Raw genomic sequence first — 24,573 nt, 5'->3', positions numbered from 1 at the left:
GCCTGGTTAGCTGTCATCATCAAGTCTCGCCACATAACGCTAGCTAACTTAATGTCTTAATGCCATGAACCGGGAATATATTGATCATGGCCAACCTACGGATTGCTTTAGCCGTCGTGGTTGTTCAGGCCGTCTTGTACAGAAGCTGCGAGGGTGAGTGACTTATTGTTTGTTGTCTTCCTAAGCTGCTGCTTCTGCTGCTGTTATGATCGAGGCGAACGGCTGTGCAGTTAGCTGTTAGCTAACGTTAGCTAGGTCAGCTAGCCTAGCCGGACGACAGATTCAACTGACACCGGTCAACATTCATTTAAATGAACTTGGGTGTTATTAATTAAACAGCTTTCATGTGTATGTGACTATTACACGATATCTCACCGTCTTTCTGTCGCTGTCGAGCTTGTTAGGTTAGTCTGAAACAGCAGCAGTTAAAGTCTGTGGCTCAGCGGCTGTAAGCAGGGTTAGCTTTGCTCTCTGTAGTTATTTACCCGCTGTGAACAACATTATATACCTTCCATTTAGTGAGCGTTTAACTACCTCTCTGCATCACATTAATAATATCTTAATGCATTAATAATCTTAATGATCTCTCTCATGTTGCTAATGATGGCACGTCATACATACAATATTTACACTTTTTAAATCTCTAACGTTACAGGTTTTATTCTGGAAATGATGTTGTGCTTTCATTATTAATATCATTATTATTATTATAAAGCATAGCTGTTAATACTAATAACAATAGTAATAGTTTGATAGGTTGTCCTATCATAATGTACACTACCTTCAATTATGTATATTGTGTATTAAATATATATACTTTATACTTGTACTTTATTTTCTTCTGCTGATATGTGTATATGTATTTTATTTTATTATTTATTCATGTGCAATGTATTATCTAAATGCTGCTGTTATGAAAAAGTGTCCCAAATGTGGATCAATAAAGTATATCTTATCTTATTTATGAATTTATAGAGCACTTTTCATACAACAAATATAGCTCATGGAATGTGAGAGCTTGTGAAGTATCAAAACACCTGCTGATTACAGAGCCTGAAATGTTAATGAAAGTACAAATCAGATAATATCTGAAGGGGCATAGGAGGCATCCAGTTTTCCTAAAAGTAAAACCGTCTATATTAAGATCAACTTTTATTATTAGTAACGCACACTTTTTTTACCAATGCATTTTTTAAATCACAATTGAACGGCCCCTGTCAGTATCTTGGATGGATTCCTTCGATAAGGTGTTTTTTACAATCATCCCAATGTGGATTAGAGTTATGACATTTATAGCCATCTAAAGTCTGAAATGTCTCATTTAATGTTTAGTCAGCGTTTATCTCCATTATCTTCTTTGGTTGTTTTGACCAACAGCATCTGCCAAGTAGGTGTTGCCATTATATGAGTCATCACCACAGAAGATGTTGTAACACATTAACTCTACATTTCTCCTGTTTCACGTAGATGACACATATTTCAGGTGTATATGTGTGGGTTTTCTAGCAAACACATTCAGCTTACATGCTGAAATTCTGAAAGTCACATAATGTCTGTGTCTTAATATTATTACTTAATATCATGTATTAAGAAGGATCAGTGTCTTGTTTGTCAAATGACAGTCACATCTGGTAATTTCATCTCTACTTGTGCATGCCATAAACACCCCCACCTCTAACACTTCCTCTACTTCCTGACCTCCCCACAGTCCTCACCTCTCTAATTCGTATTTGCAATACATCACTCCCTGCTAACTATTTCTAGTTTTACTGGTTATTGTCATATATTGATTCGGCTGAAAGGATATTTAGCATATTGTTTGCAAAACTCAAAAAAGAAAAAAAGATCTTTGAGCATACATTTGACTGTTTTAGAGCCAGAATGATTAGTCGCCTAATCTAATAATCGATTGAGAGAAACAATCTGCAACTATGTTAATAATTTAATTGTTAAAGTCATTTGTTATGCTAAGGTTACAGAAAATTCAGTTTTCAACTTCTCAAATATGTGAAAATGCATTTCTAATTTATATCAAACTACTTTGTTTCACACTGTGTTGATTCTTCTGCCACTTTCGTCCCTGCAGCTCTGCGGTGTAACTGCACCACTCCGCAGTGTGAGAGGAATGGCTTCCAGTGTGAGACTGATGGGGCCTGCATGGCCTCCACTTCCTTCATCGAAGGCCAAGAGCAGAGCATCCGTATCTGCATAACACGGGACAACCTTGTGCCCCCTGGACAACCGTTCTACTGTCTCAGTGCAGAGGGCTTGCTCAACATCCACTGCTGCTACACAGACTACTGCAACAGCATTGACCTCAAAGTACCCACAGGTGAGAACTGTGTATCATGTTGTATATACAGTACGACTGGAAACACTTCTTGCACTTGAGAGTGTTCATGAGCTTGAAATCTTCATGCTAACATGGTAAAAAGAAGATTGTATGTTAGTGTTTAGTGTTCAAACTGCAAGCTGACAGATGTTTTGGAGTTGTTATTACGACTTGAAGAGCTTTCACATGAATGTTCACCGTTCGGAAACTATTTTTCCTTTTATTCCGACACCAAATGAATGCAGCACAAAATTGATTAGGTTCTTCCTTGGTCCATGCTACACTCTTCTACCAAGTTTCATGATAATCAGGATTTGTTCAGAGAGACTAACTGAGCTGAAATCATTATCTCCCCCTTGTGTGTTTTCACCTTGAGTTCCACACATCTAACGTCCGCTCATACATACAGTGTGAGTCAAGCACAGGCAAGAACATGTTTCCTGTTTTCTACACAGTCTGTGACTCATGGTTCCTGAGAAGATACAGGTTTCCTCTGGTTTTGTACAGTGTCCAAAAATATTAATCAGAGTGTGTATAGAGAGAAGAATGTTACTGTGGAAACATTGTGACAGGAAATTGTCGACAGTACTCATCCAAAGCATGCACAAAACCATAAGTTCATATAAAGCTTTTAACTAAAAAGCAGCACTTCATAGACTGGTACAGTATAAACAAAGGGACTAATATTTTTAAAATACCTTGTTCTAGGGCTGTGCGATTATGGCAAAAATCATAATCACGATTATTTTGGTCAATAATTGATATCACGATTATTAAATACGATTATTCATTGACTTTGAAAACATCCATTTATTGAACTTTAAAATACAAATAATAATTTGAACAGTATCTTTTTAACTGTTGATTTCCCTGAACGTATAATTCAACTGAAAAACCAATACAAAAATAAATAAATTAAATTATACATTTATATCTACATTTAAATAAATAATATCAAAATAATAAATACCAATAAACAAGATCAACAAATATTTTGGAGCGCACTTCCCCAAGCTACTAAACATATATAAATATGATAAATACAAATAAATGAGACCAAAATAAATTAGATCAAATATGTTGCACTGTCACAACCAAGCAAAGCTAAATAATTGTTTTTTTCGATTATGTTGTTTTCGTAATTGTGGCAGGCCAAAATCGTAATTGCGATTAAAATACGATTAATTGCACAGCCCTACCTTGTTCACTTCCACAGTAAGTGATTCACGTATTTGACGTTGGATAATTTTTGAATAATAATGGTACTAGACTAGTACAGTCTGAACAAAGTTAGGAATGCTTCAAAATATGAGAAAGGTCAACAAAAGGAATACGCAGACTAATCAAATGACAGTTCTAGAATGTTGAATTCAAATTCTAGAATGTTGGACACAAATTCTAAAATGTTGAATACGAATTATAGAATGTTGAATTTAAATTCTAGAATGTTGGATACAAATTCTAGAATGTTGAATACAAATTCTAGAATATAAAATGACAATTCTAGAATATTTAATGAATTAAACATTAAATGTTAATTTCATTGTAATTCAACATTCTAACACTGTAAGGTAACATTCTAGAATGGTAATATGTACTGAGTGCCAGATATTGCATTTCATTCTCGACTTTTCTGTCTTTCAGTCACCACTCAGGCAGGACCCGGGGGAGGCTACGGCCCAGATGGGACATGGGGGCTGGTGGAACTAGTGGCTGTGGTGGCAGGGCCGCTGTTCTTGCTGTGTCTGCTGCTTCTGACCTTTATGTTCCTGTATCAGTACCACCAGAGGGCCTACAGCCACAGGCAAAGGTTAGAGGTGGAGGACCCCTCCTGTGATCATCTCTACATGACCAAAGACAGTACCCTGCAGGACCTCATTTACGATCTGTCCACGTCTGGTTCAGGCTCTGGTCAGTGCACAACGTCATAATGTACACTGATCAAAGATGTAAACGCAACACTTTTTATTTCATTCCTATTTTCACGAGTTGGAAAAAAAGAGATTCCAAGTTTTTCTGTGCAAAAGGCTTATTTCTCCCATTTTTTTTTGCACCAATTAGCCAAAATCCTCATTAGTGGGTACTCCTAATTTGCCAAGATAATTCCTCCACCTGACATGCTGTATATAGTGATTTAATACTATAATTATTACAGATATGTGCTATGCAGTTTAAGGGCAACAGCTCTGGGACGATGGCACGCTCCCTGAACTTGCAACATCTGTAGAGTTGGGTTTTGTGATAAAAATGCCAATTATAGAGTGGCCTTTTATTGGACCAGCCCAAGTTACACCTGTGTAATAATCCTTTTTGTTTAATCAATATCTTGATATGCCACACCTGTCAGACAAGAAATGCTCATTTACACGGATTTTAACAAATTCAAACCAAAGTTTTAAAGAAATACGCTTGCTGCATGCAGTCTTTTATTCTTCATTTGAACTTAAGAAGAATTCAAGCAAAAGCAAAAGTGTTTTTATTTTTGCATGGTGTAGCACAAGAATATGAAAAGACTGCTGATAACTGTTCTTATCTTTTCTAAGCAGGCCTGCCTCTATTTGTCCAGCGGACTGTTGCCAGAACAATTGTCCTCCAGGATATCATTGGTAAAGGGCGTTTCGGGGAAGTGTGGCGAGGACGTTGGAGGGGAGGTGACGTGGCGGTGAAGATCTTCTCTTCCAGGGAGGAGCGCTCCTGGTTCCGTGAGGCTGAAATCTATCAGACTATCATGCTGCGCCATGAAAACATCCTGGGCTTTATAGCTGCTGACAACAAAGGTGCAAACCTGTTAAATGTTGTATAATGGGAGAATAATTCACAGCTCAGGGTGAAGTGTGTTGTATTTGTTATGTAATCATTCATCATTTTCAATTACATTTATAATGTTTTGTATATGTCTATATTCCCATCTCCTGCCCAGACAATGGCACATGGACCCAGCTGTGGTTGGTGTCAGACTACCACGAGCACGGCTCCCTGTTTGACTACCTGAACCGCTACCCTGTCACCACTGAAGGGATGATCAAACTTGCACTGTCAGCTGCCAGTGGCCTGGCACATCTGCACATGGAGATACTGGGAACACAAGGTGACTGCTTCATTTATAATGCAACACATAAAGTGCTCCTGTTATTCATTTCTCTTTTGTCTCTTTCCTCTCCCCACAAGGCCTCCTATTTTGACAAATTACCTTAAAGGTCCCATGACATGGCCATTTCTACTGATCATAATTCCATTGTTGAGGTCTACTAGAATAGATTTACATTGTTCAATGTTCCAAACTCACATTGGTTTCTCATACAGCATCTCTGTATAGCATGTGTATTCACTCTCTGTCCTACACGGCTTGTTGGAGCTCCTGCCCCCCCCTCCCTATGAGCCCACTGTGCTCTGATTGGTCAGCTCGCCCACTATGTTCTGATGAGTCCACCACCGTTACAGCGGAACATCAGTGTTTATGTGTTACAATGGCGTTTGTTAGCAACCAGAAAATGACCCCAGTAACGGGCCGTCTCCACGGCAGCGTTAAAAAATCTTGAAACGCTTCTGCCCATTCACTTTGAATGGGGTGACGTCACTTTTTTTCGCTTTCGCCGAAATGCATTGTGGGCAGGCGAGCGGAGATTCTCAGGATTTTCAAGATCCAAAGTTGAACAATGTTCAACTTTTGAGGCTGAGGTGGAAGCGTCAGCCAATCAAATCCCGTGTACGCAAATCTGACAGTTCAAGCTCTAGCCAATCAAACGGCGTGTATGCTGGGAGAGAAATACCGCAGGTCATTTCCTCATATTCCAAAAAATGGAGGAGAAATTAGCGGTAGCGAATCAATCACCCGGTGCTTTATGACCAGACCTACCGGGATATAAACCGGAGGAGCCAGGCATGGAGGGAGGTGGCAGAGACAGTGGTAGGTTTTCGCCTGTTTTGGGGAGTTTATATCCAGTTTACTTCGGGCTTTTTTGCTTCGTATGTCGCGGGCGGGAGATTCATGTGATTGGTTGCTCGCAAAAAATCCTCAAGCTTCAGATACGCCCACCTCCAAGATTTTTGTAACGCTGCCGTGGAGACGGCCCGTAATGACAAACAGATGAGAATGCTGCGTGGGGTCTGGGTGCCATGTTGGCGGGACGTTGCGGGGCTCGCTGCTCCGCCCTTTGAGGCTCGAGGAGCGGACAGTGTGAGCTGGATTACTGGTGTCGTTTCCTGGTTGCTGCGTGGGGTCTGCGAGACAGCGAGACACCGCGGAACTCAGCCTGAGCACACACACACACTCACAGCCAGGCTGCGCACGCGCGGAGATCCGCGGAGCCACGGCTGAGAAAAGATAAGGCTGAGTGAGTGTGTGCCGGCAAAGCTCCGCAGAGTACCGTGGCTGAGAAAAGATAAGGCTGAGTGAGTGTGTGCCGGCAAAGCTCCGCAGAGTACCGTGGCTGAGAAAAGATAAGGCTGAGTGAGTGTGTGTGTGCGGAGCCGTTACGTCACTATGACCAGAAAGAAAAAAAGAAAAAAAGAAAAATCTCCAACGAGGCGTTCTGGGGCAGCATAGACAGGTATTTTCTGTGTCTTTTACATGCATAAAAAGCTACATAACACACAAGGGGACGGGTAATAACCGGAAAAGGATGTCATGGGACCTTTAAAACAAATGTTTAACCCTTTGAAAACAAATTGGGAAAATAAATAATTTAGCTTAAAGAATTATAATAGAAATTGACTGAACAAATCTTAGTTCACTTTGCCCAAAACAACCAGAGCGAAAAGTTTTAACCTTTTTCCAATTATGTACTTTATACATTTGTTGTGGCTAATATAAATAGTTTCTTCTCTCTTGTCTTTGTCATCTGAGTTATCTTAGGAAACAATTCACTCTGAATCCTCAGCTACCCGTATGGAGTTTAAAGTAAAGTCAATTTGTTGCTCAAATTGGGGGGTGTTTTTCTATTTTTATTAACCAAACTGATGGCCAAAAAGAATGTTATAGTTTCTAGTTTCTCAATAAAGAGAATCGACATTGACCTTAACAAAAAAACAATTTAGGGATAAGAGTTCACAATTGTCTGTCATGTACACTTCTGCTTTGGTAGGAAAACCAGGTATCGCCCACAGAGACCTGAAGTCCAAGAACATCCTGGTGAAGAAGAACTGCACCTGTGCCATCGCTGACCTGGGCTTGGCTGTCCGTCATGACTCTGCCTCCGACACCATCGACATTGCACCCAATCAGAGGGTGGGCACCAAGAGGTCAGTGTCAACACCCGCACCTGCAGCTGCTGACTGTGCTTCTCACAGATATCTTTGACATCTTTTCCAGAAAACACTTTGACACGTATTTACAGACTGAGATTGTTCTTACATCTCTCAGGTACATGGCTCCAGAGGTTTTGGACGAGACGATCAACATGAGACACTTTGACTCGTTCAAATGTGCTGATATCTACGCTTTGGGGCTGGTCTACTGGGAGATTGCACGCCGCTGTAATACTGGAGGTCAGACTCGTTTGTTTTTACTCTGGATACTCAACCTGTGGTGTTTTGATATTTGTATCCATGTTAACAACGGAGATCACAGCACTGATCTGACCCCGCCTTTGTCCCGTGTTATCAGGTATCCATGAGGAGTACCAGCTGCCCTACTACGACCTGGTACCGTCTGACCCTTCCATAGAGGAGATGAGAAAGTTGGTCTGTGACCAAAAGCTTCGACCCAACATTCCTAATTGGTGGCAGAGCTACGAGGTATAACAATGATCGATTAAAGCAATATGTTTTAACTTTTCAAGATCTGACTTATACCAGAATGGTAATTCCAGTTTATTACAAGTTCAAGTTCATTGCTAGGATCTAGAAATGCTTGGTAATCACTAAAGGAAGTCCAAGAGGTTATTAGGTTAAACCCCAATGTTGAATTACTCTAAAGGTAATAATATATACAAATTATTTAAAATATCTATAAAAGACTAGACCTATGATATATATTTTGTTGAGTGGTTTACTTACATTATAGCAAATGTTTCCAATATTCAAACTTAGAGAAATCCATCACTTTAATCAAAGTACCAGTCCATCCTGCAATGATAAACTGCCAAATCCTACTTTTTCTGTTAAATGTTTGGATTGGGGGCTCCCAGTGGCAGAAAAGTGACATATTGTGCCTTTTAATATGGTCATAATTTTTCTCCCAGAAATATTTGTCAAACTGTTTACAGGCTGTCTGCTCTTGTGTGTTTTCATGTGCCAAGGGAGATGCACATTATGGCTGCGCTTGCTCTCCGTTAATCGTACTTAATCTGTTGGCTTTTTTACAACTAGAGCCAGATATGTCGGCCAGTATTACTAGATTTAGTGACGCATACACCAGTACAGGTCATTAGAAACTGGTGCACAGAAATGCCAAACTTATATCTTTGTGTAATTTAGTTGCTAGAAATGACAGCCAAAGCTAGGACAAATTAGCCTAACAATGCAATGAAGTGAGTTATCCTATAAAGCTCTTTTTGAATGCAATTGAATTGAATTTTTTAAGCCTAATAAGTGTTTTGACACAGGAAACACAAAACTATTTTAAACAAATGTTGAACATTATGCATGGACTTCTTGAGCTACATTTGTGTCATCATAGCTATGTATACTGTATTACGAGCTATTAATCCTTATCTGCCCCATCTCCATGTTGTCACAGGCCTTACGGGTAATGGGAAAGATCATGAGGGAGTGTTGGTACTCGAATGGAGCCGCCCGCCTGACGGCCCTGCGCATCAAGAAGAGCCTCTCCCAGCTCAGCATTCAAGAGGACATTAAAGTGTGAGCTCAGAGAACGAGCACTGAGCACTACCCGACTCCAGACTTTTGAAAACTGAGCACTTTGTAAAATATTTCTCCATTGACACTCCTGCCAGTTTTGAAGCCACTTGATTTCTGACCAACCCTACCTCGCTTACCCAGCCAAACTACCAAGAACACCTTTCCTGTCTTGTCCTCAGCTACTGCTGCCCTTTTTGTCCCTCTCTACACTCCGTACTAACAAGGATCCTTGGGTTTCCTGTGTACTTGTATGCAATCGATTGCAGGACATGTATTTAACCATTTAACATTCTGAAAATCAGTTGCTGATATCTCCTCAAGGTCTCTTCGATCACAGTCGCTTAATAGTTAACACATTTGCTCTTCTTGTGTTTGAAAGGGTGCAAACTGGGAGTGTTTTTAACTTATTTTTACTTATTCTGTTATTCAGATGACTCGATCTTGTTAATATATGGGGTGTTTGTGAGGCTATTGTTCAGGTTTCTCTGTGCCACCTACAGCATACAGGCACATATCACTAACTGCTTAGAAATCCTTCAAAGAGAGCTATCCATCTGGTTCTGCTACCACTGTGTTGTTTGCTTGTATGCTGATTACCATGTAAGCATGTACAAAGCACTTAGGGCAGTTTGTGTTTGAAAACTTCAAAGTCATAGGAGCTTGGCAACTTGCCAAACATGATTTAGCCTTTGGACCCCTTGCCTGGAGCCCTTTCCCATAAGCTGTTGTAAACCTCAGGTTTTCCTTATGCTATCCAATCAACAAGTTGTTTTGGCTCTTCATCTTAAGCAACATACAGACATAGGAATCAAGCAAAATGTATTAAAGTAGGATGGGGGGTTGAATGTAGAGCAACAGCTGCCAGGGTCTGTGTGTTTTATTTGTTGGATCTTCTTAGCTGAGACACTGGCTTCGGATTGGGACACTTCTTACATAAATACATGTAGAATATTTAAATGGTTGTATCTATCTAAAGCCGCTGTGTTTGATCAACCCACAGAACATAACCTGCCATGAGAGTAAGCTCAGATAAGCCGGTGTGCACGACACTCAGATAAACCTTACGTTCTTTGCAGCAGCGAATCCTATTTACACTGTACTTTCAAACATGGGATTTTTTTTATTTTGAATCCCTTTTTAAATACACTAACCCTGAATCTGAATCATAGCTTGTTTTTATTATACGTTTTTAATATATTGTCAGAGCATGTCCAATGTTCCTTTCCCTGCAGGGCATATATTTCCTGGCCAAGTATAAATACTGCACATAAACTAGCTGTTTAGGATGATACTAGTGTAAATAAGATGGTTCAATTGGATTTTATGTCGTGTTTGAAATGGTTGAATCTCTTACTAACTTGTGTTTTGTTTTTGATGACGATCTACTGTTTGACCTCTGAAATGATATTTGTGTGTGTCACAGCTCTAATGTTGACTTTTCTCTAATAGCCGTCTATGACTGCTCAGCAGCATTTGATTTTTCCCTTCAAAGCTCCGTTTGTTCACCATACAATACCTCCTCAGTGTGCAAATTGTAGGTGGATTTTTTTCCATCAATCTAACTTTGTCAGAAATCACTGTCGAAATGTTTTGTTTTCAGGAAATAGGTGCACTTTTGTCTTTAGCTGTATGCAAACTCAACAGGTACTTTGTGTGTGTGTGTGTAATCTTTCCCGTGTTATTTATATTTGTATGCTGTGAGTCCCTACGCAAGGCTGAAGGCCACGTGTGCACTACTACTGACCTCGCAGCATTAAAACCAAATGTTCTCAGAATTATCTCTGGTCATGTCCTCAAGTGTTTATTTAAGATCACACCACTGAAAATGAGAATGTTTATACAAATCACGCCAACCAGTTGCAGAACTCTGCTGACTAGAGACTGTAAGGAGGATCTGACTTTGTCTTTGGGAGAAGAAATGTAACTAAATACTACTGAAATGTCTGAATTGCTGTCTCAAAAATGTGTTTGACCAATACTTTTATTTTAAAAATCACTCTTTCCCTGAATGTTTAAGTCTTTCAGGATGTATGTAAGAACAAAGAGACTGCCCTTGAGGCTGTGAAAAAATGTGTAGATCTACTGTTTGATAAGTGGTTGAGTGTCAACCATGACATACACACTAAAGGGGAATGACTGTCTTGTCCAATAGTACCTGCCTTACAATGTATAAAATGCATAGTGTATTTAAGGTTGAAATACCTTGCTCCAAGTGTCACCAAGAAAGAAAGAAATTGGTTGTTATTCTGCAGGCAGTGAAAGAGACGACTGCATCCATGTAAAAACCCCTTCAGGACTTCAATCATGTACCTTCTAATATAGTAATAAATGCAATTGTTTTCATAATTGGTGTGTATTTATTTTACTTTCTTTCATCTCGACCAACCAGACTTTAAGTGAAAAAAAGGTACTAATGACATTTATCTAACCTGTCCTAAAGTATGACTAGGCATTATATTTGTATGAAATGTATAACTTGACATAAATGACGATTATTCATTTTAAACAAATAAACAATAACTTCAGTCAGTATTAATTGCGTAACATCCGATCACATACTGATTCCAAACACAACGCCATCACATGTGTGCGGCCAGATACTGGTTAAAGTTACACACACTTTGCTCTGTATATAATATTCGATCTGAAAATATAAAAGTATCTCAGACAAGTAACTCAAGTCATGTCTCCATTCAAGTCACAAGTATTTAGTATCATGTCATTTATTTTCTGTAAAAAAAAAAGCAAATTCATCAACAGTACATTTAGTCGACTCAAGTCCAAGTTACAATAACATGGGTCAATATCTCCATGACCAACTCATATAATAAAGTACAAACCTCAAATTTGTATTTAAAAAGGTTGCCATATGATGTCATTTTGTTATGTGCTTTTTTCCACTATCTAAAACTGGACAAATGACTTCATTCTGGTTCACCGAACAGTTTAATGTTGCAGTGTGAATCAATTTCATATCAGATACCTGGTTACATCTTTAGATTAAGGTTATATCTGGTAATATAAAACATTTAACAATAATACCAATTTAAAACAATCTCTTTAAGAACCTTTTATTGCTCATCCTTCCAATGTTAATCTCAATGCATATCACTGCATAACTGTGCGTTTACAAACAGGTGTACACATACAATTTACATATGTAGAAACATGAAGTGTGACAGGTTCCTGGCCCATCCTCTTTTGAAAATGGAAAAGGGAAATGCTGGTATTGAGTGATTTTGATAAAGTCCCCTAAATACAATTAACATTAAATGTTTAACTGAACGCAGCAGACATCACACATCATCACTGACTGTGACTGACATCAACAGAACACACTAAAAAGGTAGAAATCATAAAGAAATCAATGCCACAGACATGTTCACTTGACCATTTGTATTTAGGTGGACCAAACTTTAAAAAACTAAAGCTCATTTGTAGCAATGCAGCAATGGTTAAGTCCCTTTAATGATAATAATGCCAAAAATCCAAAGTGTGATTAACAAAACGGGAAGAGAACAAATGTCTTTCTAAAGTCAAATATACAATCCACTAAACATGTTGTCACGTGAAACACAGACAAAATGGCAAAACACAGAATCCATAAATATCCAGAGCATTTAACGGTCATCTCCTCCAGGATTCATTGATACTGTTCTGAATTGCACCAATGACCTTCTCTTGACAGCCTAATATTATTAAACTCTTCTAATACTAGAGTTGCAACGATGAGTAGGCGAGTCTGTTTTGAATAATGGATTAGTCTAGTCTAGAAAGGCTTTTTCAGCCTCTTAAATATGGACATTTCCTGCTTCTCTCTGTTTTTGGATCATGTGAAATTGATTATTTTGGAGTTTGCACCGACAAAACATGACATCTAAAGACATCACCTTGGACATAGAGAAACTGACAGTTTTCTGACATTTTATAGATAAAACAAAACAGATCCATTCTCTCAGCTACATTGTTGTCTGGCTTCACAACTAATTCGATCCTGAGTCCTTATATTCTTTGCACCTTTAACATGTAATCAATTGATTTAATTGTTGAAACAATTCCTGGCTTAATTCAAATGTAGTCAGACCGTGACGGGGCCTTTTTCGTTTTACCTGTGAAATCATATTCTAACACAAATGACCAGTGCAGACGACTAGCAGTCTCCTTCAAAGTCTAGAGTTTGTATGATTAATTGAGCTAAACCCAAAGCAAAGTGTAGCATTAAGCTAGTGTATGAGAGACACAAATACAGATAAATATTTCTGCAACCATATAACCTTCAAAATTAAGTTTTAGGTTTTTCTAGGTAACATTTTTACGAATCCTCCAACCACGTCTAAATAATAAAACCAATTGGAAAAACAAGATCATTTTGTCAAGAAAAAACAAATCATTTATGTACAAAGTACAGGACACAGGCTAATGTTGGAACTTCCCAGAACAACAATGCACACCAAATATTAATCTGAAAAATAAACAGTGTTTAAAAGTCTTTGACAAAGGCTTTTGTGCATTCATATTCCAGCTGTATTAAAGAAATGTAATTCTGCCATCAAAAAGCATTACAGGTAAATCCGTTTTTATTTAGCTAGTGACCGATTACATAATTTAAACTGATGTGAATGAATTTGTGATAAGAGCCATAATGACTGGCCTAAGATCATGGAGCACAGCGGTGGGAATGATGCCTGCTCAGAGAAGACGGCTCCTCATCCAGAGGTCTTCACATCTCTCCTTGCTTGGAATTTGGCTCGTTTTACAGGAGCTTCTGTATGTCTTATGCTACTACCATTTTGTTTTGCTGTGTTGCTAAAGCTTTATATTTTAGCAGAGAAGGCGAAGTATTCACGTGTTAATATAGGAAGTCAGGAGATAGGTGATGGTACTTCAATATACACATGCCTGTTCTCTCTCCATTTGCTCTGACCTTCTCTTAAAATTGTGTAGCCTTTCTTGTTTCAGAAACATCCTCAAGCTGTGCCTGTGGACAGAAAATAAAAATCATTACTTAGTTCATCATAAACACATTTAGTAGAGATCACCGAATGCAATTTTCTTGGCCGATTCCAATTATCTTTTGTCTGACATGATTTCCATATTTTTTCTAAAACAAAATTAAAAGTATACACAAAATATGTGTTGTAACTTTTCTGTAAAGGAAAATTAAACTGTATAATCCTACAGATATGAATCAGAGAAAGTATCATTCTATACTGTGTAAGTTGGCCAATAAGCTGACTGCCTGTCAGCTTTGATAGTAACATTTATAAATTCAGGAAACGTGTGAATGATTACTTCTTTTTATAGTGTGTATTTGTATTCTGTAATTATATTATGCTGTTGCTTTTACTTAAAATGAGTCTATTCAAAGAAATCTTAAGAAAGCTACACAACTGTACTGTACTTACACTCTTCCCCATCGGTTAGGACTAATGCCTGGAGAATATCTGAAAGGGAGACTATTCCCTTCACCACTTCCTGCTCGTCCACCACCACCAGTCTGTGCACCTGAGGGAAACACCACAATCAACGTCACTCTCACCTCTGGAAAACTGTATTTCTACAATGGCCAGAAGAATTTATACAGAAACTGATAGAGGACATGCCAGGTGTCAGTAGTTGTGTTGATAAAGTATCTTCAAGTGTTTTGTTTGAGTTTCTATTTAATGCAAAATCAGAGAAAAGCTACTTGTAGCCTAATGTACTTTCACATGTGTTTAGTCACCCACTTAGTACTTTAATTTTAAACATTTCTGACACGGTTTATCACAGGGCATTTAAACCCTGGACAGTTATAGCAAAAAGCAACAGGGCCATCAGCCACAAGGCTACTCTGTGACACATGATGAAATCCAACACTCACCTCGGCCTCCACCAATCTGTTGATGATGGCCTCCAGGGTCTCGTGCCTGTTGCAGGTCAGCACTCCTTCAAAGTACTGAGAACGGTGCTGCAAGGCTTTTGTCACCGTCAAGTCCAGGTTGTTATACGTCTTCTCTGCTGCCAGATTCTGCAGCAACACAGGTCTTTAGGTTAAATATGTTACTTTTTTCAAAAGTTTGAAAGAAATACAGAGGCAATTTTAGCCTCACGTTTCAAAATCCTTGTTTATATTCACATCTCAAGTAAGCCTGAGTAATATGAAGAAATCCTCTAAAATACTATATGAAATATTGCTAAAATTAATTTGTAAACTGAACATTTTGGACTGTTGGGCAAATCAAGCAAACATTTGTATGCATTAATCAGGGCATTTGGAAATTATACAAGCATCTTTGTGCATGTAAAAAGAAAACATGATAAAAGATGAATAACAACTTACTATAACATCAAATTTTGAGTATATATCCACCACATGACCTGCAGGAGAAGCACCATATTAGTACACAAACTAACACAATTAAAGAGGTCTTTGTCATTGATGCAAAATCAACAAGGGTGTCATTTCAAACTGCCCTCATACCTTTGTCATCCACGACGGGGAGCGCCGACACTCGCTGTTCAACAAAAATACCCAGCGCCGTGTACAGCGGTGTGTCTGTGCGGACCACTGCTATGTTTTTGAACGTTCCGATGTTCAGGTCCTCTAAGGTTTGTCCCAGGAAAGAGGGTTTTGGCATCTCTGATATCTGGAAACAATAACAAGAGATTGTGCACGCTTTATCAAAACTGAGGGAGATTGGATGTCTATGTAAATATTGTTAGAATTATAACTTTTTCCTTAAATGTAGCAAATAGTCTTTACTCTATACTCATCATCTGCCATTATATTGAATGTATTCAATGTAGTACTGGTACGGAGCGTATAGAGATAACTTACAAAAAGCTTCAGGAACTTGAGAATCCTCTTGTGTGTGAGAATATAGAGTGTGTTCCCGGTCAGGGGGTCGATGACAGGCAGTCTGTGGATCTTATTCTTCAGCAGGGATGATACTGCATCATACAAACTGAGACACAGAGAAGATTAAAGAGGACTAAGTCAATCAAGGTGTTTTGGACAAAGCATGTTGTAAGATGAAAAAAGTGAAAGGGAAACAATCTAAAGAATAGCAAATAATGTTAGCTTTTCAATTATTGGTAAAATAGTGAGAAAATTAATCTTTACAAGTTAAATACTAACATAATTTCAAATCTCCCAGCATCTTTATTTAGATTTAGAACACTTTGAAACTATTGGAGATATTGATTACTTCATGAAGTTAATATGAATCCTACTATCAATCACACAATTGTAGAAAAGCTGCTTGTAGCCTCATCTTATTGCCAGTTAGTGTTTGAACTCTGCCTTTATAAACACAGGCTAAACTATCAGATGCCTCCGTGTGCATCATCTGTGTGTCCAGATAAGAGAACTAAAAACAAAATGTAAATGCCTTGAAGTACTTCTGTACAACAAAATATGAATTAAAAAATAATACACTCACCTCGCATTGGGAGAAATGCTAACCAAGGGTTTAAAAGAGTCTTGCAGGTACAACTCTATTACAAAAAAGAACAGAAAATACAGTCAAGACTTTCAAAATTCCACAAGTTAATTTGAAGAAGTATTATATATCATTACATATTAAACTAAATCACCTCGCCACGTTTCAATTTTGTGTTCTTCCAACTCGTATATCTGGACCTAAAGGATAACAAGGAGAGAAAGGGTTGACTTATTCAAGAAGATCTGAGAAAGGGCTGCAACCAAAGATCTTGGTTATGAAAGATGAAGGTGTAGACACATTTAGAAATTGATAGATTAATTGTTTGGTCTATAAAATGATAGACAACAAGGAAAAAGGTCCATCCCAGATTATGAAAAGTCCATGGAGATGTATACAAGTCCATGGAGATGTTTAAAAGTCTTGCTTTGTCAGTCCAAAAAAACAAAGACGATTAGTTTAATGAATGAAACAGAGATGAGCAGGAAATCTCAACATTTGAGAGCCTAAAATCAGACATTTCTGAAATTTTTTCATGCATTCCTTGAATCTGTTATCAGAGTAGTTGGTGATTTCTGTTCCGACTAATCATTAAGTCAACTGATAATTGCAGCTCTAGAATCAAACAAGCTTGAAAAGTTATAAGGTCACATTCCTATTAGATAAAACACAGCCTGACAAATTCCTCCTGAAATTCATCTTCGAGTTGTAAAATGTTATACCTCATTATATCATTCTAGGTCAGTAACCATCTAGTGTCTACAATCTTACCAATGGAGATTTGTAGTAGCGATGAAGGATGTTTATAAAGTCTGTGATGGTCAACATACCTGTGGAGATGCAGGAAGAGAATCAAGTCACACCTTTATTTCATTTTGTCTTACAGTGAAAGTGTACCAACTGAAAATTGTCCTTACCGACGAAGCACTGCTTCTTGCTATCCCACAGAGGCGCTGCTCTTACCCCATTAGAAACAAGAGCAAAAAAGGCTTTCTTCACCTGTGAAATAATTACAGCAAATAGTTCAGTCTACATTAGCCAATGACAGATAGACTTCATTTATAAAATGTAAAGTTTATGTCTTACCTGAAGTGAAGTATCGAACACAACAAGTTTGGAGCTGGTAGGTACGAGGTCATAACACCGATGGGACTTCATAAACCTGGTGTACACATTGTGCTCTGGGTCTGAAGGAATGAGAGAGACAACTCAGGACAATTATTTGCTGTTTTTAAACATGACTGTTTCTGACTTTGGTATCAATGTATTTCTACATTAGTTTACCTTCTATGACAGGGTCCTTTTTGCCCTCAAGATCATCAATAGCCACTGGAATCTGAAATAAAGAGATAAAGGTCTTTAACATTCAGTTGTCTGTGTGAACTTCAAACAAGTGAATGTGTATGGGTAAACTTTAATTATTTAGAAGCCTGCATAATATGGCTAAATAATCCTCAACTTAGCTAATGTAACTAGAGAATGCAATTCCTGAAGAAATTGCTAGTGGGAATGCTTTATGGTGAAAAGCTGACGCTAAACTGCTATGCTGAAATGTAATGTGTAAGAAGAAAGTGAAGAATTTAGATTGAAATGATACATGAACACTGGGGGCTTGAATGTGTGATGAGAGAAGAAAAGAAAGTAAAAAGGCTTGGAAAAGCAGCAGAATAGTTGAACTGCAAACTTTTGAACTAACTCGATGGCGAATGATCTGTCGCCATGCCAATGGCATTTGATGACATCTCATAATACGCTTAGATGTGTTGATGGCTGCATCGTTACCAAACCTGTGAAGTTTTGGGCCGTTTGGAGCATTTTCACTGAAGTTATGAGAAAACCGTGTTTCATGGTGAGCATTGTGTTGCCATGGCAGCGGCATTTGAAGAAATCTCAAAACTGTCCCGTAGATGTCTTCACGTCTGGACTATTAGCACACATGTGAAGTTTGAGCACTTTTTGAACATTTTCATAGGAGTTATAGCGACATCGTCCTTTATGGCAAGGGATGCGTTTCCATGGAAACGGCATATGATGACACCCCATAATTGACGTAGAGCTGTTGAGGGCTGGACCGTTAACCATTATCTGAAGTCTGGTGCTGTTTTGACCCTTTTCATAGGCGTTACGACAACATCGTGTTTTATGGCGAAGGATGCGTTTCCATGGAAACGGCATATGGTGAGATGTCAGATTTGACGTAGAGCAAAGAGGTGATATACAGGTGAAGATTGTGGGACGACCGGACCGTGTCCATTGGAGCTACAGCGACATCGTGTTTTATGGCGAGGGATGCGTTTCCATGGCAACAGCCTATGGTGAGATCTCAGATTTGGCGTAAAGCTGTTGAGGCATGGACCGGTGATATACAAGCGAAGTTTGGGGGACGATCGGACCGTGTCCATTGGAGTTACAGCGACATCGTGTTTTATGGCGAGGGATGCGTTTCCATGGAAACGGCATATGATAACACCCCATAATTGACGTAGAGCTGTTGAGGGCAGGACCATTAACCATTATCTGAAGTCTGCTGCTCTGAGCATGTCAGTTGGAGTTATGACATCGTGTTCCATGACACAGGTGTATATATTTGAGCTAACGACGTGTCCAGAGATCAAAGGTTTCCATGGTGATGTGCAGTAATCAGTGAGAGAAGAGCATTTTCATTGTTCTGAATGAGAGATAAACCTCTTACATGTGAACGTTTTGTTGAATAACCGTAACAGATATCGGTGAAATTTCAAAGAGTGAAGCATGTCAAGGAACTTGAGCATCTGAAGTGTACTTTTTGTGTACTTTCGGGTTAATAATGTGGCCTTTTTGGCAGATTAACTAAAGGTGTGCGGCTGCTGTGGTGGGGAAAGATGAGGCTGAACTTACAATGGGGTTTAATGGAGACATGTTGAACGTTTTTGTCACTTCATGCCCTCAAGAGTCATTTTGTTTAATTATTTTGCTTAATTATTTTTTTATGTTTCAAGCTACGAGATGTTTTCCTACGTTTCTCATGACAAATTATGTCTCAGGAATGTAGGGTTTGGGAATTATGGCAGGTTTAAAAGAAAATATGAAGGCAAAATTAAATCTGTCCTCCACTCTAGCTGTGACATCATCACACACTCTAAAATCTGAAGAAGGCCTCTTTACCAAGGTCTGAACAATGTTTAATATCTCTAAAAGTACGAATCAGATTTAAAAGTTGTGTTACACGAATAATATCAGAAAGATGTGTAACATTTTAAAGTTGGAATGAGGTTTCTGAGTGAAAGTATGAAGGAGCAGTTAGCAGGTGAAGTTGCATGAAGATTGTTCAAGTCTGAAGAGTTTCTCCATTGACTTCCATATTAAAAATGTGATGAATTATGGGATGTATCTCTGGAATTATGAAAGTTATGAATGAGAAAAGTAATAGCCATCGATTCCCGACCGAGCTGAACGTTTTGATGTTTGAACGGAGTTTCTGCGATGTGGAATGTGGGAGAAGAAGAGGTGCAAAATAACCCGGCGGAATAATAAAGAATTTCGTGCGTAGCATAACAGATAGTTGGAATGCTGTATCAGCATTCCAACTAAATGATCCAAAACTGTGCAGCAACACTTAGGCTAGGCATGTGGTTTAACATGTTTATGATTTGAGCGTAGGTGCAACCCTAAACATTGTTACATTTATGTATAATGTTGTTATAAGCTAACTTTGGAGTAGGGTTAATAAATGGGCAGCTGGGTTAAAGTTAAAGTGGACCTATCATGCTATATTTAAATGATATATTGTAGGGCCATACCTATATAAGGTATATTTATACGTTTCTGTTTTCAAAATACCAAACGGATCATGCATTTTAGCCATGCCTCATTTCGCTCTATGTGCCGTTTGCTGTCTACGGGGCTGATCTCTGTTGCGGCTTTCACACCAGCGCTTTTCCCTTTCTAGCTAGAGCTTTTCTGGTTCAGCTCCGGTTTCCCTTTTCAGCTCCCGCTCTGTTCACACCGCCCAGCTGCCGCTGCTGCGTCATGACGTCACCGTTTACATGGCTGATTTTCTCCACAACGGAGCTCACAACAACAACGGGGGGGGGGGGACTGCGTCGGGTCGATGATCGTGTTGCTTTTAATCATACGAAGCCAGATTAAATTAAATAACGACTTCTCCAACCTTATACTTTTCTCCAGAGTGTCGTGGTTCATTGTTTATTAATGTGTTTCAGCGGCATTTACCGACCGCTGCAGTGCTGGCTGCTCTTTCACAGGAGTTTATTCTCCCGTTAGCTCCGGGTTAGCTCACACGGCTCTAAAGTATTCACTGTCTGACTGTCACACAAACAGCTGATACATATCCCCAGTTCCCCTTAAGTGAATGTGTGTCAGTCTGAATTGACGCTGTTTGGCATCACAACGCTGTTATGAAAGTTTCTCTGGTATAACATGGGTGATGTTAGCATAGCAACCGAAGCTAAACTGACTACTTGCTAAGCCGTTTTCTACAGGCACATTTTACCGGCATATTTTTCATTATGATTCTACTTGTGATAGTCGGACATGACAACCTGTGCAGCCCATGTATTGATTCCATCCGATAGCTGCTATAATAACAAACAAAACGTCTGCCTGCTCTCCACAATGATCAATAACAGCGAACGGATGGTCAAAGTAAGGTACAAATAAACAGAATCACACGGGGAGGTGGTTTCCTGCACGCCTCGACGTAAGAGAGAAGTAAGCGACGCCGCGTCATAGCTCCGAAGCTCTTGCCTCTAGACCGACAATTTTTTGGAGCTGGAAGTGAACCGCATTCCGGAGCTATGACGCGGCGCCGCTGCGGTGTGAACAGGAAAAACCGGCGCTTTTCCAGCTCCAGCTCCGAGCCGGAGCTAGAAAAGCGCCGGTGTGAAAGGGGCATGTGAGCTGCAGCTGACCACGCCCCCCTGCAGAAGAGGGGAGCCGTGCTCTGATCAAGTCAAGAGGGGGAGAAAAAAAGATCTCCGTCCTCCATGTTTTATTAGGCCTAGGCTCCACGGGAACAAAAACGGGTTGTATCCGCATATTTCTCTTGCGTATAGCCCTTTAAGCTACACGACGCTGTAACGGAACGGTAGAAACGGACCCTGCAAACGACAACGGGTCCAAAGGTGGATAGATCTGGGAACGGAGCGCTCTGGGGGGTCCAACGGGGCCGTGTGGCAGCCTATACGGTCATCCGTTTCTGATAATGACGACGCAATAGCCCCGCCTCTCCCCGCCTCTGCTGCTCACCTCCGCAAAAGTACACTGCACACTGAATTCAGATTATTTATCTTTATCTCGATATGGACATAAACGCGAGTGAAGTCTAATCTGGCAGGACGGAGACACGCAGCTCCTCCCGCTGTGATGCAGCGGGAGCAAAACACACACTTCAAGTCAGATCATCACCCTTAGCTATTTTAATTACCTCTCAAACTACCTAAACTAGTTATAAATATGTTTATTTTTACTGTCGGGTTTACTTACTGGATCAGCTGCTGCATGAGGCAGCATGAAGATTTAAACTTTAACACACGTTGACCGGCGAAAAACTCTGCCCGGTTCCCTCGGCCCCCACCGCGGAGAATAAACAGAAGTGCAGCCATGACAACCATTCTTCTTCGCTGCTTTTGTGGAGGAAGGTGCTGCTTTTGTGGAGGAAGTTACAGCGCCACGTACAGGCTCGGCATATGTACTGCAGCTTTTCCAGCGGTTGGATCTAAACGGAGCTGTCTCGTGTGGCAAGACACTATCCGGTGTATATTGCGTGTGGACGGAAGCTTTTTGGCAATTGCGTTTGCGCTAATCCTATGCGTTTTGCCGTATGCGTTCCCGTGGAGCCTGGGCCTTATATAGAGTCGTTATTCATTTGTTTTAAAGCTCAATAAATAACAAAGAAGACCTTTGACCGGCACTTTTCTAATTTTGTCCGGAAGATTTAAACTTTAACGGACATCTTGACCGGCGAAAGAAACTGAAAGTGAAACTCTGCCGCACGGTCCCCTCGTTCCTGGGAAGAGGCGGAGAGGTGGGTGTTTGTCATCTGCTGGTGGACTAACCGGAGAGAATTACAGTGCTTGCCTCGACGGGGAGGGATTGCATTGAATTAAAGCAGCGGGAGCAAACGCTTGCCTCTGGGAGGGAGAAAAAAAGCCACAGCGGAGAATAAACAGAAGGGTAACCATGGTAACTATGGGCGGGAAGTCTTCTTTGCTGCTTTTGTGGCAGACTACAGCGCCACTTACAGGCCTGGCATATGTACTACAGCGTCTCCAGCGCTTTCGAGCGGCAATTTGGCCGGCCGTGGCCCAACCTCACATTCCCCTGATAGGTGGAGAGTTGGCCCAATAGCTGTAGCGCCACTTCTGTGATGTCATAGACGTTGCAGCCCCTTTTTTAGAGATTTGGGTATGGAGGAAAATAGAGAGGGTTGTGTTTTCTGACACTTGGTGAGTTCCCTGGAACACCGGGGACACATATTCATGTATAAAAGACGTACAAAAGTGCATTTTGCATGATAGGTCCCCTTTAAGTTAACGTAGAGTGGATCGTGTAGGTAACAATGTGTATGTTGTATGCTTCCATGGGTCAAACATAACGTTATGTATTAGGTTGTTGTCAAGGTGCATTTATCAAGGTCTCACTAACATTTGGTTCACAACATTATTACCCATTATACGCACTGACTCGTTGATTAAAACTGATTATAGCTAATTAGTTGCAGCTACTGTGCCTGCTATCAACAAGTTTAACAACTTGAGCTAAGCACAACCCTTTACCTGCTTCAGAAATGTGATCAAATCAAGTTTTATTTATAAAGCACATTTAAAAGCAATTTTTGGTCGAGCCAAAGTGCTGTACATGTAATAAAAACACATCACTACCATGTGATCCAGTTGTATCCGCAGGTGTAAACGATTAATTTGGCAGTAGTGTTATAAAATAAGCTGAACCTTTTTGGCAAACCAACGGAGAGTGTCCTCGTTGTTGAAGTTATGTGTAAAACTGAATAAACTCCACTTTTAAACATTATTATAAGATTAGCATTAAGCATTAGCAACAAGCTAGCTGCTAGTCTGTTGACAAAAGGAGCCAGTCGAGGTGACTTAATTCGGCTGTGGCTTTTACTTCGGTGGCACTAGTAAGGTTTTATTGTACACTATGTCTTGGTTATCTTATATGATAACTCTACAACGATACCGGGGGAAAGTAAAACATAGCTTTTGCTCTTCCTGGCGGTTGGCTAAAGTTAGTAACAAGTGAGCTAACGTTAGATTGAGAACTACTCTGTCAATAATTAGCTAACTTACTTAGCTGCTAACATTAGCGTACTTCTGAAAGTCAGGTTATAACTAAGGTGAAAAGGGATTCATTACAAAACCGTACAATCTATCCACGCTTAAGTAGGCTAGATACACTTACACACTCCATATTCCATTCACGGTTTCTCCTTCCTGTAGCCGGGTTCGTTTACAGCCGGTGGGATCTTGCAGTCAGAACCACGCAGGTCTTCCGCTACACCTCGCAACGAGAAACTTGAATGGCTGGCATTCGTTACCGTAGTTCATGTAGTGTTATCGCACCAACATGTAATATCTGAAGACCATGAATTAACCCCACATACTATAATCCTGTGTATGCCTACCTACATGCCGTAAAAAAATGCTGCGGTCAAACCAGCCTCCACTTCGGAAAACACAGTCAAGCCAGCCCGCACATTGTATTGCGGTGCGCGAATATCCTATGCATTACGGTAGAGGCCTGGAAAAACTGCCTTCAAAATAAAAGCGCTTACTCGGTCAATAACAAATATACCTAAAAAACATACCAAACATATTCATATATACTGGAGCTTAAATAAAGAAATATGTACTATATAATGTGATCAATAATCATTTAAAAACAAACTACGTATAACTACCACATTATAACTGAGTGAATGTAAAACTTAAGGATACAGTTATGAAGACATATCTGACCATTACATTCAATATTAAAATGTCTATTTCCACTGGGTGACTA

At 39.7% G+C, this 24,573-nt stretch overlaps 2 protein-coding genes across 2 annotated transcripts; one reads left to right on the top strand and one right to left on the bottom strand.

The window, feature by feature from the left end:
• Positions 1 to 11,479, top strand: LOC117489580 (activin receptor type-1B-like). The gene is made up of 9 exons (XM_034138975.1): positions 1 to 153; positions 2,087 to 2,332; positions 3,977 to 4,243; positions 4,879 to 5,109; positions 5,253 to 5,420; positions 7,417 to 7,573; positions 7,695 to 7,819; positions 7,938 to 8,068; positions 9,012 to 11,479. The coding sequence occupies exons 1-9, from the start codon at positions 87 to 89 to the stop codon at positions 9,135 to 9,137; spliced, it is 1,518 nt and encodes a 505-aa protein (XP_033994866.1). The 5' UTR covers positions 1 to 86; the 3' UTR covers positions 9,138 to 11,479.
• A 346-nt stretch (positions 11,480 to 11,825) lies between these two features.
• On the bottom strand, positions 11,826 to 24,302 carry LOC117489579 (5'-AMP-activated protein kinase subunit gamma-1-like). Its single transcript, XM_034138974.1, has 13 exons — positions 23,974 to 24,302; positions 17,839 to 17,890; positions 17,641 to 17,741; positions 17,472 to 17,553; positions 17,326 to 17,384; positions 16,709 to 16,754; positions 16,555 to 16,609; positions 15,951 to 16,077; positions 15,594 to 15,759; positions 15,453 to 15,490; positions 14,994 to 15,140; positions 14,539 to 14,638; positions 11,826 to 14,111 (listed from the first exon to the last, which is right to left on the bottom strand). The coding sequence occupies exons 1-13, from the start codon at positions 23,980 to 23,982 to the stop codon at positions 14,101 to 14,103; spliced, it is 993 nt and encodes a 330-aa protein (XP_033994865.1). The 5' UTR covers positions 23,983 to 24,302; the 3' UTR covers positions 11,826 to 14,100.
• Positions 24,303 to 24,573: the final 271 nt, after the last annotated feature.

This window comes from Trematomus bernacchii, unplaced genomic scaffold (assembly GCF_902827165.1).
Source record: "Trematomus bernacchii unplaced genomic scaffold, fTreBer1.1, whole genome shotgun sequence".
Classification (NCBI taxonomy): Eukaryota; Metazoa; Chordata; class Actinopteri; order Perciformes; family Nototheniidae; genus Trematomus; species Trematomus bernacchii.
This window is presented reverse-complemented; position numbering and strand designations above follow the sequence as displayed.

Coding starts and splice junctions, on each gene's coding strand:
- LOC117489579 (XM_034138974.1), bottom strand. Junction 16,755..17,325: donor GCTACTACAAATCTCCATTG/GTAAGATTGTAG, acceptor GTTATCCTTTAG/GTCCAGATATACGAGTTGGA. Junction 15,491..15,593: donor CCCCGTCGTGGATGACAAAG/GTATGAGGGCAG, acceptor CTTCTCCTGCAG/GTCATGTGGTGGATATATAC.
- LOC117489580 (XM_034138975.1), top strand. CDS start 87: ATGGCCAACCTACGGATTGCTTTAGCCGTCGTGGTTGTTCAGGCCGTC. Junction 5,110..5,252: donor TATAGCTGCTGACAACAAAG/GTGCAAACCTGT, acceptor TCTCCTGCCCAG/ACAATGGCACATGGACCCAG. Junction 7,820..7,937: donor ACGCCGCTGTAATACTGGAG/GTCAGACTCGTT, acceptor CCGTGTTATCAG/GTATCCATGAGGAGTACCAG.